Consider the following 17,585-nt stretch of genomic DNA (forward strand, 5'->3'; position numbering starts at 1 on the left):
ATGGGAAAAAAGGGAGGGTGTCCTTGGCAGAGAGGAGGTACTGTGGCTGCTTTTGTCTCCTCAAAAGCAGTTGGATTTTGCCCTCAGGTTATTCTGTCTTTTCTGTATAAAATTCACCATTGCTGATTAAATGGCCTCAATGAGAGGATTCATTATTTGGATAATTATCTAGATTCAAGAAGTTGCATTCATCTTACCTTCCTTTAGCTGTCAGAAAACTAAGCACCTGGTCAAAGCCAGTCATTTAAGCTCCAGTCAGTGGAAAATCCTGGCATTTCTGGAAGGTGATTCTCCCCAGACTGAAAGAGGTTTCCAACATGGGTTGGAAAGAACGGCTGTTTGAGGGTGTCTCTCATCTCCTTTAACTGAAGAGCAGATGCAAATGGGCAATTTAGACAAGATGCTCAAATTCAGATATCTAAAATTAGGTGAGATGAGCCCAACACCAACTGTTTGCCATATAGAGAAGGAATTAGAAAGCAAATCACATTTCCCAGTGCAATGATAATATTACTGGTGTAATTTGTTCTTCTGCTTGATCTACATGTATGACAATTCCTTACTGTAAAAATAATTTTCTTTACATATTAGACTAAGCAAGTAAAATTCACTATTTTACTTTACCAAAGTAAAAAAACCCTTTTTTTTATTTCAGATCACTATTGAAACAGCCCTTCATTGATCCTAAGAGACTGAGTATATTTGGAAAGGTAATGTGCAAAAATATCAGGATGTATCATTGTGATTCTTTAAGAAAATGCTATCAGTTCATAAACAAATACATTTATCTGTTTTCCTAAGACAAGTTCAGTTATTAAAAGAGGAAAAAAAACTTTCATAATTTACTGTATGTTCTGTATTAATTTTTCTCAGAACGGGTATTTGACACCTATCAGATCAGTTTTGTAGTACTGCAGTATTTGTGTTTCAGAATCTGCAGGAGGAAGTACTCGCTAAAAAATACCTGCTTTCTTTAGAAATTTTTCATATGGGCTTAGGTTTTGTGAAACCTTGTTTCTTTTATATTTGGGCTGCAGTTAAATTGACAACATCCTTCTAATACAACTTTTATGTCTGAATGTTTTACTGACCCTTGAAGTTAGATGAGTAACCACCCTGTGGTACTGTCAACAACGTCCTTTTTGCGTCATCTAGAAATCTCGCCTTTGCAATTTTGTCAGCTGGCTTTACTGTGTGGCGTGTCATTGCCCTTAGCATGAGGTAGAGCAAAGCAAAGGCTTAACCTTTAGTAACAAACTAAGTAGCATTTTACTGATGTCTATTCAAAACCAGCAATTAGGAGCACCACATAATTGCTGCTTCATCTATGAACTAGCATGTACAACCTTTTTTATTTAAAAGTGTTTTCTTAAAAATGAAGATGTTTTGTGCCTTTGACCTCAGAGCAACAACAAACCATGATTGAGTACCTAGACAAACCCCCCAATCATCAGTGATAAGAGCAGCATGTGTTCCACTATGAAACCCCTTCGTTCTCATCTCTGCTACTGACTTGCTGCCTGGCCTCGGGCAAGGCTTTTAACCTGCCTGTCTCAGTCTGTCTGAATGCGAGATGAGAATATTGATATTTACCTCCTGCAAGGTAGCATTTTGAGGACTAGTTAATGTTTGTGATTATTATTAGCGTTGCATGGGAACATGACCTTCCTCAAAGATTTGAGCTCCTGCCACACTCCTCGAGCTAAAGAAACCGTTGTTGCAAGAATTTCAGTAGCATCAAAACCATTATTTGGTTTGTAGGGCAACAACCAGAGATTTTTCAGCCGAGGACGTATAAGCAGGGCTGATTCCATCCATCAGATGGTTGTGGCACACATTTCTATTCAGGCTTTAGTGCCTGTTACCAATGTATATGAAAGTACACATGCATAGAAGCAATCATATTTCTCCATATCCTCTTCCCACAAACAATTGAAAATGGTATTTCTGAAATGAAATCGCTAAGCACCCCAAATTTCTCACTTGTTTCTGACTTCAGAACTTCTTCTCATTGCTACTTGACAGTTTCTACTTTTTTTCTGTAGGAGATTCAGCAGTATCTTGTTTTCTAACAGTGATGTGATGAGACAGTTACTGTAGAATATACATATAAACATGGTTTTATATATCTGCCAAAGGCTACGCCCCAAATTTTTTTTCTTTCACAAAATATTATTGATTGTGATGTTCCTGCATTTATTTTCTGAAAGAATGATAGAGGAATGAAAAGTGAAAATGTGAGAAAGCAAAGAGCAAAAACTGGGAAATTTGATAAGCTTCAATGCTGCTTTGAATTTGGGGAAGTTTACCCTTTCCAAATTAACCTCTCAGAGTTGTTTTCTATTGTCAAACAAAAATTCATAAAATTTAAAAGTCAGTTTTAGAATTAGGAGAAAAAAAAACCCTATTTAACAGTTTCCTAGGGTTAATTGTATTTTCCTCCACACTGCTTATTTTAGAGTCAATTAAAAATCTTCTTTAAAACTCATTTCCTTTTTACCATGTACAACAATATGATAGGAAATTTTTTTTTTCTTTCTATGCATTAAATTGGGCTTACTGATGGAAATAGAATATGCACTTTGCTTGAAAATAAGATGAGTTTGGAATTGCTTAATGCTGATCTCATAAAGCTGAACTTATGCACACTGTCAGGGAGCTCTTTAAGAGGTTTTAGAACTACAGAGAAATAAAATTCTTGTTGCAATCAGTAATGTAAACTAGGCACAAGACTAACAAGACTGTCCAGAAGGGCACAGTGTGGGAAATGCCTGCTTCTGACTGCTGGGTAACCTGCCAGTGCCACCTTGCTTGCCTCTGTGAGGGGTACAAGCCCCAGTGATGCACGATCCAAGGACCTTTCTGAACTGTTAGACAACAAATTGTGTTTCCATGTAGTTTGCATTTTTATTCATGGAAATAGAAATCTCCTTTGCTTGAAGATAAGTTGCAACCTCGCAGCCAACCAGCTTCTTGAAAATACAGCAATTAGATTGTAACCACAGAAATCCAGCTGATGAGTGAGGCACCATATATCCTTGCATCAGGATGTAGGAACTATTTTCTGCGTTGTCATTGTGAAGTGCTTCTAAAAATGTGATCTCACTGTGAAATGTTTTTGTCCTGGAAAGCCTGGCTGGAAGCAAGGGCACAAGCACAAAGGAAAGAAATTCCCGGGAGAACTAAACTAAGCTCTTAATGAATACATGGCATAAATAATAAATAACCTGGCAATAGCTATCCTAGGATTAAAATTGCGCTGTGGACCTACTGGGAAAGACATAAACAGAATATTAAACAAAAGCAAAAGTAGAGAACCCAGAGGCAGAGGAAAGTTGCTATTCTCTTAAACTCTTTGAATTATAGAAGTTACCGGTGCCCACTCAGAAATTCTTTCTAAGGTGAAGTCTACTCATGCACATGGGCAATTCTGGGTGGCCCTTGGCCTCCTGGGCTGGAATTTCTATGGGAAAGGAATAACTTGGTTCCTCACATTCTCTTGAAAATCCAGCTCTTATTCTGTGTTTCCTTTATTGTGTCTGTTTGCATTTACTATAGGTTGATTCCAAAGACATTCCTCTTTCTTTGCTTATTTTTCTTAATTAAGATTAAAGGATTTTCAGATATTCCCATTCTAGCACAGAAATCATCTATTCAGTAAATATTTAGACATGAAGAACAGGAGCAGGCAGGATTCAAAAAAGTCCATGAGAAAACTCTGTGAGCATTTGACACACAATATTCTTTTTTTGGGTTGGCTAGTGCTTTACATTTTTCCTTTTCCCCATCATGGGATTGTTTCTTCTTCTTGAAGTGTGTTGTGCCAAACACAAAACAACAGCAACAACAAAATACCTGCAAAAATCAATTTTCCAGCACTGATGAAGGGAAGACAAAGATGGCAAATAGAGAAATTTGAAGAGCTCATAATATATGAGAAAATCATTGATCCCAGATGATCCCAACTCCACAATTCAGAATTTCATTTTCTGTGGGTCTAGAATGATTATAGGTGTAGAGATATGGATTGCCAGTGTCATTCCAAGGAAATCTGTGGTCTCAGGTTAAAGCTTTCATGTTCTCACGCAAAGTAAAGCTTTCATGAGTCTCTTTTGTGTCACAACTCTTCCCTGGGACGTGTATTACAGACTTTGCAGGGGAGATGATGAAGAGGTGTGCTGTAAGGACAGATAAATGTGGTGAGACAAGGGAAAAGCTCCCCCGCTTCTGCCCCATCTCTCCCAGCTTCTTCATGCTGTCTGTGCTCCCTGCTTTGTAACAAAGCAGCCTGATGGATGCTCTTGTGACCAGAAAGTGCATCCAGAGATTAGCATAATATTGAGCAATGTGGCTATGTACAGCTTTTATTTCTGCAAAACAGTGCAGGATCTGTACTTCTCTATGGAGTGTTTGACAATGCTGTAGCAGAAACCATTTTAACAGCAATAGGATTCAATCTGTGAAGGTTCAAGTGTCAGGGGGAGGACATACTGCAATCAGTTCACAGGTTTCCCCCATTCTCATACTCTGTCCTGTCAGCAAAATGCTCAGTGTATCTTGGTAATTAGCAAATATCTACATTAAATATATTAAAAACTTGAGTACAAATCTTCCTGTCTAGGCTATATTCCCAAAAGCCTTACCTTTGGTTTTGTTTTTTCTGCAATTTTCAAATCTTTACTAACTATAGGCTAGTCTGCCATGATGGAATTATGGAGCTTAAACTGAAATGCACTTGTTACTGTTAATTGCATAGTTTAAAGATCATGACCAGGTCAAATGAGATCTTTATTCACTCTTAACTATAGGTTTACATTTTCTTTAAAAGCAATTCTTGCAGATATAAATACATACTGTAAAATGATACCATCAGATTAGCACAATGGCCTTTAACTTTATTGTTGGTAAAAATGAATGAATTGACAAAAACCTCAATATAATTTCCATTGTTAGGGATACGGTGGCTACATTACATCAATGATCCTGAAATCCAGTGAACGGCTCTTCAAGTGTGGAGCTGTGGTGGCACCAATTACAGATATGAAGTTGTATGGTGAGTATTCCTCGCCCTACATCTGTGTGATAGTCTATTCAAAATATGTTTTATTCATGGAGCTACTATTCATTTTAATTAAGGGCAGATAATGTAAGAATATCAACTAGATTTCACCTCACTGTCTCGTTCTCTCCTTTAAATGAAAGGGCAGCTAACACTGGCACAGTACCAAAACACGCAACCGATACAATATTATTAACACCGCTGATTTTTGCAGAGGAGTTGTGTTTCCCATTTCCCACTGAAATTCAGTTAGGTACCCCATTTCCTAAGAATCCTTTAGGTATGTACTTACAATAGGACTACATTACTAATAATAGACTTATAATAGGAATGAATCTTTTAAGGTTAGTGGTGAATTCCTTACGATATCAACCATGTCGTCATTCAATCACAGGATATTTGGTTCTGTACGTGAAGTTTTGGGCACAGGCTATGGACTGTGGACTGTGATAGACAGGAAATCAGGCCAGGTTTCTTTAATGGTTGGTTAGTCTTTTCTTTGTTTTTTGTTTTTTTGTTTTGTTTTGAGTTTGCTTTGGTTTGGGTGGGAGTTTTGTTGTTGTTGGTGGTTGATTTTGCTTTGTTTTGGTTTTTAACCTTTTAAGAATGGTTTTAAATAGTACATTCTGGTTTTAAATTAACATTTCCTTGTTGACTACATGGCTTAAATAGCTTCTCCTGATTCTAGGTCAGAACTGAAGAGTTTTAAAATAGAAGTAATTCTGATGAATTCACAAGTTTTTGTTTTTACTTTCACAGCATCAGCTTTTTCAGAAAGATACCTTGGTATTCCATCAAAAGAGGAAAACACCTATCAGGTAAGTTAGTATGAACAAGTAACTTAAAATGACCGTTTTACTCTTAAAACGCAATTCAGTTACAGCTTTGTGTGTGTTTGTTTACCAGGCATCCAGTGTATTACACAATCTTCATGGTTTAAAAGAAGCGAATTTGTTAATAGTTCATGGGACAGCTGATGGTAAGTATTTACAGATGCAGTTACATTTGGAGTAAGAATCTAATGGGCAGGCATTCAAAGACTGATTAGGAACACACCTAGCAAGTACATTTTTAGTTTCATTATCCCTCTGATAGGATTTTTTATTTTATTTCAATTGTCACTTCTAACCCTAAACTGATGACACTTTTCTTTGCTGAATATTGTACCTTTTAGGTGCTGTATGTTCTGATTTGTTTAAATCTTGTGGACCACCGTCTTGCTAGTGAAAGGTATTATATGAACTATTAGTAGAACGACATACATGTTTAATGGTGTATTAATTTTATAGAGATTCTGCAATTGAAGAAAGAATTACCAGTACAGTTGGTGAAGTACGGTACCAAATGGGAAGTTAAACTTTTCAGCTAATTCGTTACAACGTAGGGCCAAAGCATCTGAAGCTGAAGCTAGGGAACCTTTTAATAGCACCAATACTTTTAGCAGTAGTTTAAGACAGAGAATGAGTAAGTTCTAGCACTTTACATGGAATCATAAGATGTGTCAATCACGAGATAATTTGTAATTAGATTTAAATTTAACTGCAGTATGTTTTTCTGAACTTTCTTAACTGATGTAGGTCTAAAGAACAAGCTTTGATGCAGGCACAAATTACAGTGCTGCAACAAGCTTCTCTGTACAGATTCATACACATACTTCTTTCCCTGGCATTTTCATGGTGTATGTGGGGATAATACAAGGTTTCTTACTCCTTAGTCTGGAGGGATAAGTACCTCACACTGAAAAGGGCTGAGGTAAGAGTGCCCATACACACAGTTGGCACAATGAGGATGGCACCCACCAGCCTGTCACCTTGGTGTAACTTGTAAAACTTGTGTTATAGACCCCAAGTACAACCAGAGGGGCGCAAACATTGTGCAGTGTTTCTTCCCAGAGCAGAGGGGAGAAGGATAGAGAAGATATTTTGCCCATGCAAACCTTATGAAGTTCAACAATGCCAAGTGCAAAGTTCTGCACGTGGGTCGGGGCAATCCCAAGCACAAATCCAGGCTGGGCGATGAGTGGATTGAGAGCAGCCCTGCAGAGAAGGACTTGGGGGTATTAGTGGATGAAAACTGACTGTGAGCCAGCAATGTGCACTCGCAGCCCAGAAAGCCAACCATGTCCTGGGCTGCATCAAGAGAAGTGTGGCCAGCAGGTCGAGGGAGGGGATTCTCTCCCTCTACTCTGCTCTTGTGAGACCCCCTCCCCTTCAATGCTGTGTCCAGCTCTGGGGCCCCCAACATAAGAATGACATGGACCTGTTGGAGTAGGTCCAGAGGAGGCCACGAAGATGCTCAGGGGGCTGGAGCAGCTCTCCTGTGAGGACAGGCCGAGAGAGTTGGGGGTTGTTCAGCCTGGAGAAGAGAAGGCTCCGGGGAGACCTTGTAGCGGCCTTCCAGTACTTCAAGGGGGCTACAAGAAAGATTTATTAGGGAGTGTAGGGATAGGATGAGGGGTAACGGTTTTAAGCTGAAAGTGGGTAGATTTAGATTAGATGTAAGGAAGAAATTTCTTGCTGTGGAACAGGTTGCCCAGAGAAGCTGTGGCTGCTCCCTCCCTGGAAGGGTTCAAGGCCAGGTTGGACGGGGCTTTGAGCAACCTGGGCTAGTGGAAGGTGTCCCTGCCCATGGCAGGGGGGCTGGAACTAGGTGATATTTAAGGTACTTTTCAACCCAAACCATTCTATGATTCTATGATATACTGGGTGACTGAGCAGGCATGAGGGCCTCAGACTTTGCTGATCGTAAAAACCAGCAGCAATTTCTACCCTTATGAACTTGGCACTAGAGGGAATTGGGACTCTGATAGATGTCTGAGCAATACAGTGTGTTCAAGACTAGGACTCTGATTGCCTGCTGCCCTTACTTAATATCACATCTAGTGACACCACCCAGCCCATTTGCAGCCGAAACTCTTCAGGATTAGGACATGGTAATAAAGTTGCCTGGTTTTACCACACAAAGATGAAGTTACTGATATGTTGCAGAAAGTCCATTACCTAAAGAAGTGTGGGCTGTAATAACCCTGTGCAGGCAGTAGAAAATCCGATGTGCTTTCCTTTTACCCAATTATAAACTGTCACGATGTTCAAACAGAATGGTTTTACATGCCTCTAAACTATCACAGTGTGTGTAAATCAAGGGTAGAGAGAGGAGTCCTTGCGGAGTGCCTGGAAAGCATGGCTTCCCTTGGGGCTTCCAGCTCCTTCTCCAAAACCTCTGCTGTTACACCCTCCATCACTATTACTGGTGGGGCTGTGTGCTTCTGATCAGAAAGACAGTCAACTTCAGATCTTCTAATTACAGAGATTGGAAATGTTTTCAGTCAAAGCTGTTTAACAGACAAGTATTTCATGCTAGCATAGCTTTTACTAATAATATCGAATTGTTTTTGTCTTGCAGCTAAAGTCCACTTCCAGCATTCAGCAGAACTAATTAAACATCTAATAAAAGCTGGAGTTAATTACACTATGCAGGTATGTGCAGCTTTAACATTTCCTATATAAATATAGTTTAACATTTAACCTCATATTGCTATTTCTTCCCTGAGAAGGACCCTCCCTATCACAATGCACCAGTATTGCCTCAATTGGCAGATAGAACTCCATTTAATCCCATTTTCCTTACTGTTAGCATGGACGTCAAGAACCATATTTTCTTGTCATTCTTCTGGGCTCTTTCTTCTCTCTCTCATCTTTCTTTTTTCCACCTGTTTATCCTAAAATGCTATACAAAGTGCTTTAGAGTCCACATGCACTCTTTGTAATATGTAGATCGATATCACTACTTTAGTCCCTTTTTACCTAAAAAAGTATCGGGTCACATGAAACTAATTTCCCCTTATTTTCAACATTTAAATTTATTAAAAGGCATCTGAAAGGCGAGAGCACTGCTCACTCTCTCCATAACTGTACAGAAGATGAGGGTACTGTGAGGGACAGGCTGGGGAGAGCAGGACAGGGTGTGCTGCTGACATACAGGCTTGCATGGAACCCACCGCAGAGCACGTGGATGTCGCTGGCTGAGGGTTCTGATTTCATTAAACCTTCTTGAATATCTTAGATGATGTGGTTTTGGGTCACTCCTCCAAATATCTCTGATGTTAGACATCAACGTTGCTGAACCTTAGGTGAACCTGTAGTTTCCACTGAAGCATGTGAGATCATGTCAGAAAGGATGTTGTAACAAGGGGGTTAGCATCACATATGAAGGGAAAAGGACTTTATGGGTGAAATCTGAGTGAGGTAGGATCAGTTCCAGCTGTCCCTGTGATTTCAGCTGAGGTGATGTGAAGGCCTGTGGAGAGAGGAAGAAGGATGACTGACAGGTCTTTCAGAAGAGCCCCAATGAACCATTCTCTTGCAACCTTGTGATAACCTGAGTTTGAGGAAGCAGCTGAAGCTTTTTGCCTCAGGCCACCGCAAGTGTCTTGTCCTAAACCCTGTGGCCTGGATTTTGTCATTCAGCCTGCAAGGTTTTGTTCAGCCTTACTTGGGAGAAATTTCCAGTGGAATTTGAATTAAGAGATAAAAATGCCCACATCCAGCTTAGGAGAGAGAGGTGATGGGCTCTAGATAAGATAGGAAGATAGTTAAAAGTATTAATAAAATGGTTTTTCACTGAACACTTAGAGGCTGGGATATTGAGAGGTCCCTAAAAGCATGAGGTAATTAATCCTCATTGATGTTAATGGGATTTGGATGCCTAGATACTATTGAAAATGCCAGCTAAGTAAACTGTTGTAATCACAATGAGAATATAAATTTTTTCACTTCTGCAGATCCCACTGCAGTGGTTGTTTTATGTAAGTTCAAATTCCAAGAGAATGAGTTTTACTTTGAGTTTTATTAGCTTTCCTTGATGCCATAAAACTAATGTTATCATCCTGTTGTCATCTAAAACATTTTGAAGATCAGAGAAAGAAAATTAGAGCCCTAAATATTTGAAAAGCATTTAAAAAAATATTTACTTTTTTCCTTTCTCCTCTGCTAGATCTACCCAGATGAAGGTCATAACATTGCTTCTGAGAAAAGCAAATATCACCTTTACAGCACAATCCTTGGGTTTTTTAGTGCTTGTTTAAAGGAGGAGACACCAATTTTACCACAGGAACCTGAAGAGGATGAATAAGGAAGCCTATTTGTGTAGTACTGAAGGGGACTTACTTTGCGGCTCAATAAAACCTTAAATAAAAGTGACTGTAAGATTGCAGATTCTGCAGAAGCTCAAGGGCAGCTAAAGGATATCACAGTGGAACAGCACATTTACAGACAATGAGCTAATAAACTGGAATTCGACTAGAAAGTCCAAACATATTACCAAGGGACAAAACCTTTACCTTTGTGGAAGGTCAACAGTTGGTTACAGTTTCCTGGAAGAACTTAGTTTTGCATAAGTGTAGGGTTAGTGCATGTTTGTTATGTTAAGCCTCACTGTTGGTTCTGTAAGTGGTTGCTCGTTTTTTAATTTAAATGCACATCTTTATTCATCTTTGCATAATGCACAACCTATCATAAGTATTATGGCCACTAATATTTTAAAAGGTGAGCTGCAATCTAACACTTTACTGTAATGTTACAATAAGTGCAATTCTTTCGCTGTCTATTACACATAAGAAACCACAGAGATAATAAAGGGCACGATATTTTCTCTAGTTTCTGCTCAAAGGGGATATATTGTCTAGTGCATCATATAACATTGATATTGAAAATTTTTTTTCCCCAATTTCAGCATTTACTATTATTACTGTACCTACTAGTAACCAATAAGGGACTTTTTGGTAGTGTACTCTTGGTGTTTATGTATATACCCAGGACTCCCTAAGCAGAAAATCTTCCTGAGCTTGAAGAATTTTTTCCAAGACGTAATTAACAGCTGTATTTAAAACAATATCTGCAATTGAAATCTTTCCCCAGTCCAAAATGTATCTATTGTTTCCTTAAAATATGTTTGAGTTGTGTTTTGGATTGTTTATAGTAGTTAATAGTTTGCTGGTTACACTCTAATTTTAGAATATGCTACTTTGTCACATGTAAATTAGATACATAAATATTAAATTATAGTTTCAGATAAAGAAAATTTATTAACAATGTATAATGCCACTGAGTAATACTTTACTCCTTAAATGAAGACATATTTTGTATAGTGCATCTTCCTTTTCTTCCATCTGGTCTCAGATGTAATTCTAATGTTCATCAAGATAGCCATGTAGCTGGAACACGCCATTAGTTTTTATTCCAGGGCTGCTCATTAAGTCTCTTGCAACAGGATTTAGCTTCAGCAGCATCACAAAGAAATGAAATGGTTTTCATTCAAGGCAAAGGAAGCTCCTGACAAGTTAAATTTTATTATTTATTCAGAGGGCGAGCCCCTCATATACATCCATTTATTTGCCAAGGTGAATTACAGCAATAGAAATTGAAACCACGGAATAAACAAGGCAGCCAGTTTGGGTTTGCAGAATATTAACTGTGATCACTGAAATCAAGTACAATGTTGACTTAATTTGAGATACCTTCCTGAAGGTATGTGAAAACTCTTGACAGATGCTGTGCCACTTATATGAGAATAGCTGTAGTTTTTTTTCTTTCTGGATATATTCCAAATACTTTCCTACCCAATTAAGGTTTCATTTCTTGCAAGATTAAAAAGAAAGTAATTTTTTTAAGGTAACTATACTATTTAAGATGCAAAGTTCTGCATATTTTATGAAGAATGGGAATTGGTTTTGATGTAATCAAAAATCACCTGAAGCTTTTTACTCATTACTTTCTTACAGAATATTTTCTTTTACAGTTAGCATTTTTTTTATGATGCAAATGATTAATTTGTCTGAAAGGTGTGGTTTTATGGAACACTGGAAAGTCTCTGTCTTTTAATGTTTAGTATTTATCTTGTTTTATTAGCAATGTTTAATTATTTTTCAATTAGTTTAATACAACTTTAATGTGCAATGATATCTTGTTTGAGTCCCAGTGTCACCACAAAGTATGGCTTTGCTTTGTGGTATTTATAGTACATGTGGAGTACATATGTATAGTATAGGTAGGTATATATGTATGGAGGCTACTATGTGCACTACAATAAGACCATACAAAATAACTAAAAAAGTAAGAGAAGAATTCAAACAAGGTATACAAATCTTGTTTTCTGTAGAAGAGCAACATTTTAAAGTCTTCAATTGGCTGGGACTTCTAGACTGTGATTTTATAAATTACACCCACTACTTAATAAAAGCTCACATGATAATCCTAATGCTTTTCCTAAGCAAACATGGTAAATGAGGTCCTAATCCAGTTTAATTCAATAAGACCTTTTTCCTGATTTGAGCGAAACGTACACGAAAAAACCACAAGCTGTGTGCACACATTGAGCTTACTGCATGGACTCAGTGTGTGGAGGCTATGTGAAAAGGCTAATTCTTCTCAATATACCCTGACTGTTTCTCTGTGAGACAGCCACTGTGTGCTCATATTTACTATGTTTCACATACATAGCCTTTATTTACCTGCAAAAGAAAACAAACAAGGCTGTCTCTCAGGAACAGGATTACACATGCGCTCAGGAAATATGTTATCCCAGATCTATGGAGCCCACACCCTATCTCCTCCTTTCCCCCATAGCTCTTTGTTTCAGTCCCCCATTCCCTATTCTTTCTACTCCAGCATCCAATTTTGATCAATTTACCTGATTATGAAGGTGGCATGAGGACATGACTTTTATAAGAATGCTTTTGCCAGGACTGGTATGTTTAAAAAGTGTGTTATCTGAAATGTAGGTTATCTGTGTGGAAATGTGGTGTGCTTTTAATGTTTCTAATAGTTCTCACACTGTCCTACAGATACAGGTATTTTTATATAAATGTGTATATAAGGGTGAACATCAGACCTAGATTAATTGGTTTTACTGAAATTTTTATGTATGAGTTAAATTCAGATATTGCAAAAGTATTTGCATATGCAGCCTCTGATTCTAGTTAGACTAAAGAATTTAGTACAAGGGGTATCTCTACTCTTGCTAACCTATTCAAATATTTCTTCCACTTACAGCACAGTTGAATATTGTTCTCTGTCATTCTACATACATAACTAATGACAATCACTCATTAATTAGTCTATGTGATTTATGGTATTGATCAAGAATTAGTACAAATTGCACAGAAATGGCATGAAAATCGTAGATTTTTTTGTAGCTTATCCATTCTTAAGCAGTGTGATGACATTTTAGATCTGAAAAATTACTGTTTGATTCAGCTGTCCTTAAAATATGACAGTTAGTAAATGAGACCTATTAATTTATGGAAAGCTAGAGAATCAGCATTTCTATTTACTGCTTCCTAGAGCTTATCTCTACCTTCTTGATTTCCTCTCTCCTTTTTCTGCTATTCGGACTTGAAACTCTATGAAACCTGTAGGTCATATTGAAATTTCAATTATATTACAAAATCGGGAGTAACTGCATGCCAATTGGAATATTTTTTCCAGATTGTTGAGTACAAAGAAAGGCTGATTATTTTTAAATTCATTTTTTTAATCTTTTTGCAGCAAGGACAGAATTATTTATGACATCAACGTCTGCTATGATTTGCTATAACCAACTGCTCATTGTTCCTATGTTTTTAGCATATGTAGATCTACCCGTGTCTGAAAATGAAGATGATTGCCTCTGTTCACTCAGCTCTGGCACTTATTTTGAGTATGGAGTCAGATAGGTTCATTTAGTTGAGAAATTATGCCTCTTAAGATAGAAGAGCTTGTATTTGATCTGACACCAAAGATTCTCCATGAAAACGGGAGTGTTGAGTGTTGGTTCCTTTAATAAAACGCAGAGGATACAAGGTGTAACCTAGTATCCCTCCTTGCAGGTTTTTAGATGTTACTGAAGAAACTGAAGCAAGAGGAAGACTGACCCAAAGAGACTGAATGCCAGTTTCTTTTGCACAGCCTAAAAACACATAGGCAAGGTGCAGTGGTCCTAGCATTTTATGTTTACTTCAAGTAACTCCTGCTTGTCAAGTCGATTGCCTCTGGGGAAGGAAGAACCTCACCAGTATTGATTACTGGTACATCTTCTGCAAAACGTCTTTCAGTACCGTTAAGATCCCTTCTGTTTTTCCTTTGAACAATTTCAAGAGTGCTTCAGAGAAAGGGGAGCTCATGGGATGTGGCTAAGGAGAGTCACAACTTCCAAGGTGCTTGGAGCTTTGAAAAGAAAGGATATAGTTAAACTTCTGTCTGTTGCATTTCATACATGAAATTCGAAAAGGAGCCTGGCTTCAAGGAGGTAGGTGGATGACAAGTGTTGGTGATTCACTCACCAGGGAGGTAGCACAACATGCTTCCTACAAACCTAGTACCAAAATGTGCAGTGGTAAGTAAAATAAATGCCTGTTTTCCAATGCCTGAAAACTACAGTGCTGTTTGATTAAATTGATCAGGTATTTGGATAGAATTAAGGAAATTAAACCACCTGAGCATATGCAGTCCAAAGTTTCCATTAAACTTGGGACTAGACTTCTTGCCCGTATAATTACTTTAGAAATCCAATATCCTACCTTTATATAAGTCTAACTCAACAACAACAAAATTGATTTAATAATGGCTATACCTCATGAGGACATGAATGATACATACAATTTTTTTAATTAAAATATCCCATAAAGTGCTAACACCCCATTTTTAGATTTCATGACAAAAGAAAAAAGAACAACTACTCTCAGCAGAGAGAATATAATTGGTAGGAGGATACTCAGGAAATATTTCCCTAAGGAGAGTAATTAGAAAAATTTTTTCTGCTAAAAGGTATTTTTTGTCATAGGTGAGCTCAGAGTACATATGTCAGGGGTGCTTCTAAGAGATTTTAATTGTTGATGTACAGCTGATGTCCAGAGGGCTCAGGTGGGGAGCAGGTACCTTTACAGGCAGATGGTCCCGTCCTCCACCCAGTGCAGAGCCCTTGCAGCTTGCTGTGAAGGAGGATTATGGTCTATGAGTTTGGGCCGTCAAAGTCTCTTTTGGATCCAGCAGGGATCCAGATGCTGGAACAGGAATGCAATTGATTGGTGAAGACATGAAATTGTTACATCAGGAATAAGAAAAATATTTTTAAAAAATGACTAAGCAGTGTGGTTGCTATTCTCAAGTTAGTCAAAGGTGAGGGTGGGGAGCTTGGGCAGGGCACTCAGTGATTGACTCAAACGCACTCCAGCTGAGAGACCAGCTGGCAGAAATTACAGCTCTGGCAGAGTCTGTAAATGCTCTAACATCCCTGTGAGAAAATGGAATATATGCATGGACAGAATATTTTGTCTCAGTTAATATCACGGAAGAGTTGCTTTGATAAAATGAGCAGATCCTTCCAAAATCTTAACAAAGAGGAGAACAAGCCTGAAGAACTGCACTGGTTTGTTCCAGCAGTGGCACCTGTTAGCCTTTTCCTGGCATATACATTTGGCAAATAAAATAACGTGTGGGATCCATTCTTGAGAAGGGTTTCAGCACCATTAGGAGAGAGGTAAGAAAGAAGAGTGTTGTGAGGAGACAAGCAAAGAGATGTTTTATTGCAGTGCGTTGCTCTATTCAGAGCTTTCGCTCTGAAGTAAAGTGGTGTAGTGTGTACCGCAAAAACTGGTAACCTTAGAGACAAGTGTGGCCAACACTTGATTCAATAAACTTTCAGCTAAATCATGACAGCCAGAACATCCAGTTTTCACAAAAGAATGATGAATTACATGGTTTCTTAGGGATTTTTTGTTCTGTGTTTAAGTTTAATTTATATCCTACATTTCAGATAGTCATTATAAGATAGGAATTGTTAAATATAATTCCACATTTGAAATAAGCAGTTACAGTGAAATCATTTGTTTTGCAAAACAGTGCAAATTGTTATGTTTAAAGTTATTTACATTGTCAAGTTAACTGTTCTTTCTTTTGGGTTGTACTAGACACTATATTTGTTGGGCTGATGGGTTGACTTTTTTTTAATTGGAATGGAAATTGTACTAACTTGAACAGAGGGGCTTATCTGTTTTTGTAAGAATTGCTTGTGGAAATACAGTGAATCTGAATACCAGTGAAATATTTGAAGGAGGTTTTATAGAACATGATATGAAAAATATACATTATCCTGGGAAGCCGAGGACCACAAATGAACAAGTACAATCATTTGACTGTGTAATCAGAATTAAGCAAGACTAAAGAAAAAGCAGTGTGGAAAATTGATTTAGGCAGAACCCTCAGGCTTAAAAGTAGCACTGTGAGAGAGTATATCAAATTTTGCAGCTTTACTTTATCCCACGTTTTTGGGCTCAAGAACTTGTTTCTGAGATGGGTCTGGAAACAAGGTTGTGGTCAGATTTTTCCAACAAGGACCTGAGTGACTATCAGTACATTTTCTTTACTAACGACAACATAAAAAAAATAAAGCCCAGAGTGTAAACTAAGAGCTTAGCAATAACAAATTGGAAGAGCAGGAGATTCATTGTAATGAGCAGCACAGTGCTTCTTGAAGAGGCCCCACCACAGTGGGACAACAGAGCAAGGTGATATTTACTCTCAGTGAAGAAATTGAAATGTGGTTCGTAAACAGCATTAGGACGAGACTCTTCTCTGTCTTAATATGATGTAATGAGAATAGGATGAGAAGGTTTAATTCCTTTGTTGTGCTAATGAGTATTCATTAATTATAGCAAAGACCAAACTTGTGAGTCTGAGTGCCAAACACATCCAGTGCTATGTAGATGCACAACACAGCATCTGACAAGAAGACGATGTCGTTCATCTCTCAATGGTTGAATTGCTTTCCCATGCCACTAGAGAAGAAAGAGTTAAAGAGAACCAGTGGGGAGGGGGAACAGCAGCACAAAGGCCTCCCTGGGAAAGGGGGGAGAGAAAGGGAGCTGCATGGTTGAAAGGAGAGCCTCCTCCTCTGCTTGCCCTCCTTGGGGAACAGGGAATCTTTCAAGGGAAGGGTTTGGGGTGATACTTGAGCTTGGGGGAAGCTGGTTCTCAGATCTCCTCTCATGCCCCTACAGGGCTTTCTGGAGAGGGTGGGTGATCAAATTCTGCTCTTCAAAAGGAGAAAGGAGAGTGTGGAGTTTCCTGAAGTGGGCCTGCGGATGTGCTCATGACCCTGAAGTGTTTGGGAAGTTGGTGGTGCTTGACTGGGAGAGGGAAACCCCTCCAGTCCTTCACTCACTGTGTGCTCTGCAGAGGAAGAAACCTTCGTGCAAACCACACAGGACCAGCACTTCTCTACCCTGCGTTGTGAACCAGCTGGAGGCAGAGCCCTGTGAGGGAGCTACTGCTTATCGCTTATAACATGTATCAGTTATGATTTTTTCCTCATTCTTAATACTGTTTTATGTTTTCAATAATTATGTTTTTCCTCTGTCTTAAGATGCATCACAACTTTACATATATCAAACTAGTTTTACATTTTAACTGGATCAGTGTGTATGTATGTGTGTGTGAAAGCAAGTAGTAATTTAAAGTGCAATAGGTGGGGTTGTGAAACTACAAATGCACCC

At 38.3% G+C, this 17,585-nt stretch overlaps 1 protein-coding gene across 3 annotated transcripts in view; it reads left to right on the forward strand.

Moving 5' to 3' along the window:
* Nucleotides 1–16,135, forward strand: part of DPP10 (dipeptidyl peptidase like 10) — a 555,641-nt gene extending 539,506 nt beyond the window's left edge. For all 3 annotated transcript variants that reach the window (XM_074828629.1, XM_074828628.1, XM_074828630.1), the window contains 6 exons: nt 656–710; nt 4,954–5,053; nt 5,819–5,877; nt 5,966–6,038; nt 8,462–8,535; nt 10,052–16,135. In XM_074828629.1, coding sequence (XP_074684730.1) covers nt 656–710; nt 4,954–5,053; nt 5,819–5,877; nt 5,966–6,038; nt 8,462–8,535; nt 10,052–10,189 — 499 coding nt within the window. In that variant the 3' untranslated portion in view covers nt 10,190–16,135. The remainder of the gene's footprint in view (nt 1–655; nt 711–4,953; nt 5,054–5,818; nt 5,878–5,965; nt 6,039–8,461; nt 8,536–10,051) is intronic.
* The last annotated feature ends 1,450 nt before the right edge of the window (nt 16,136–17,585 follow it).

The sequence above is a fragment of the Strix aluco genome, chromosome 6 (assembly GCF_031877795.1).
Source record: "Strix aluco isolate bStrAlu1 chromosome 6, bStrAlu1.hap1, whole genome shotgun sequence".
NCBI lineage: Eukaryota > Metazoa > Chordata > Aves > Strigiformes > Strigidae > Strix > Strix aluco.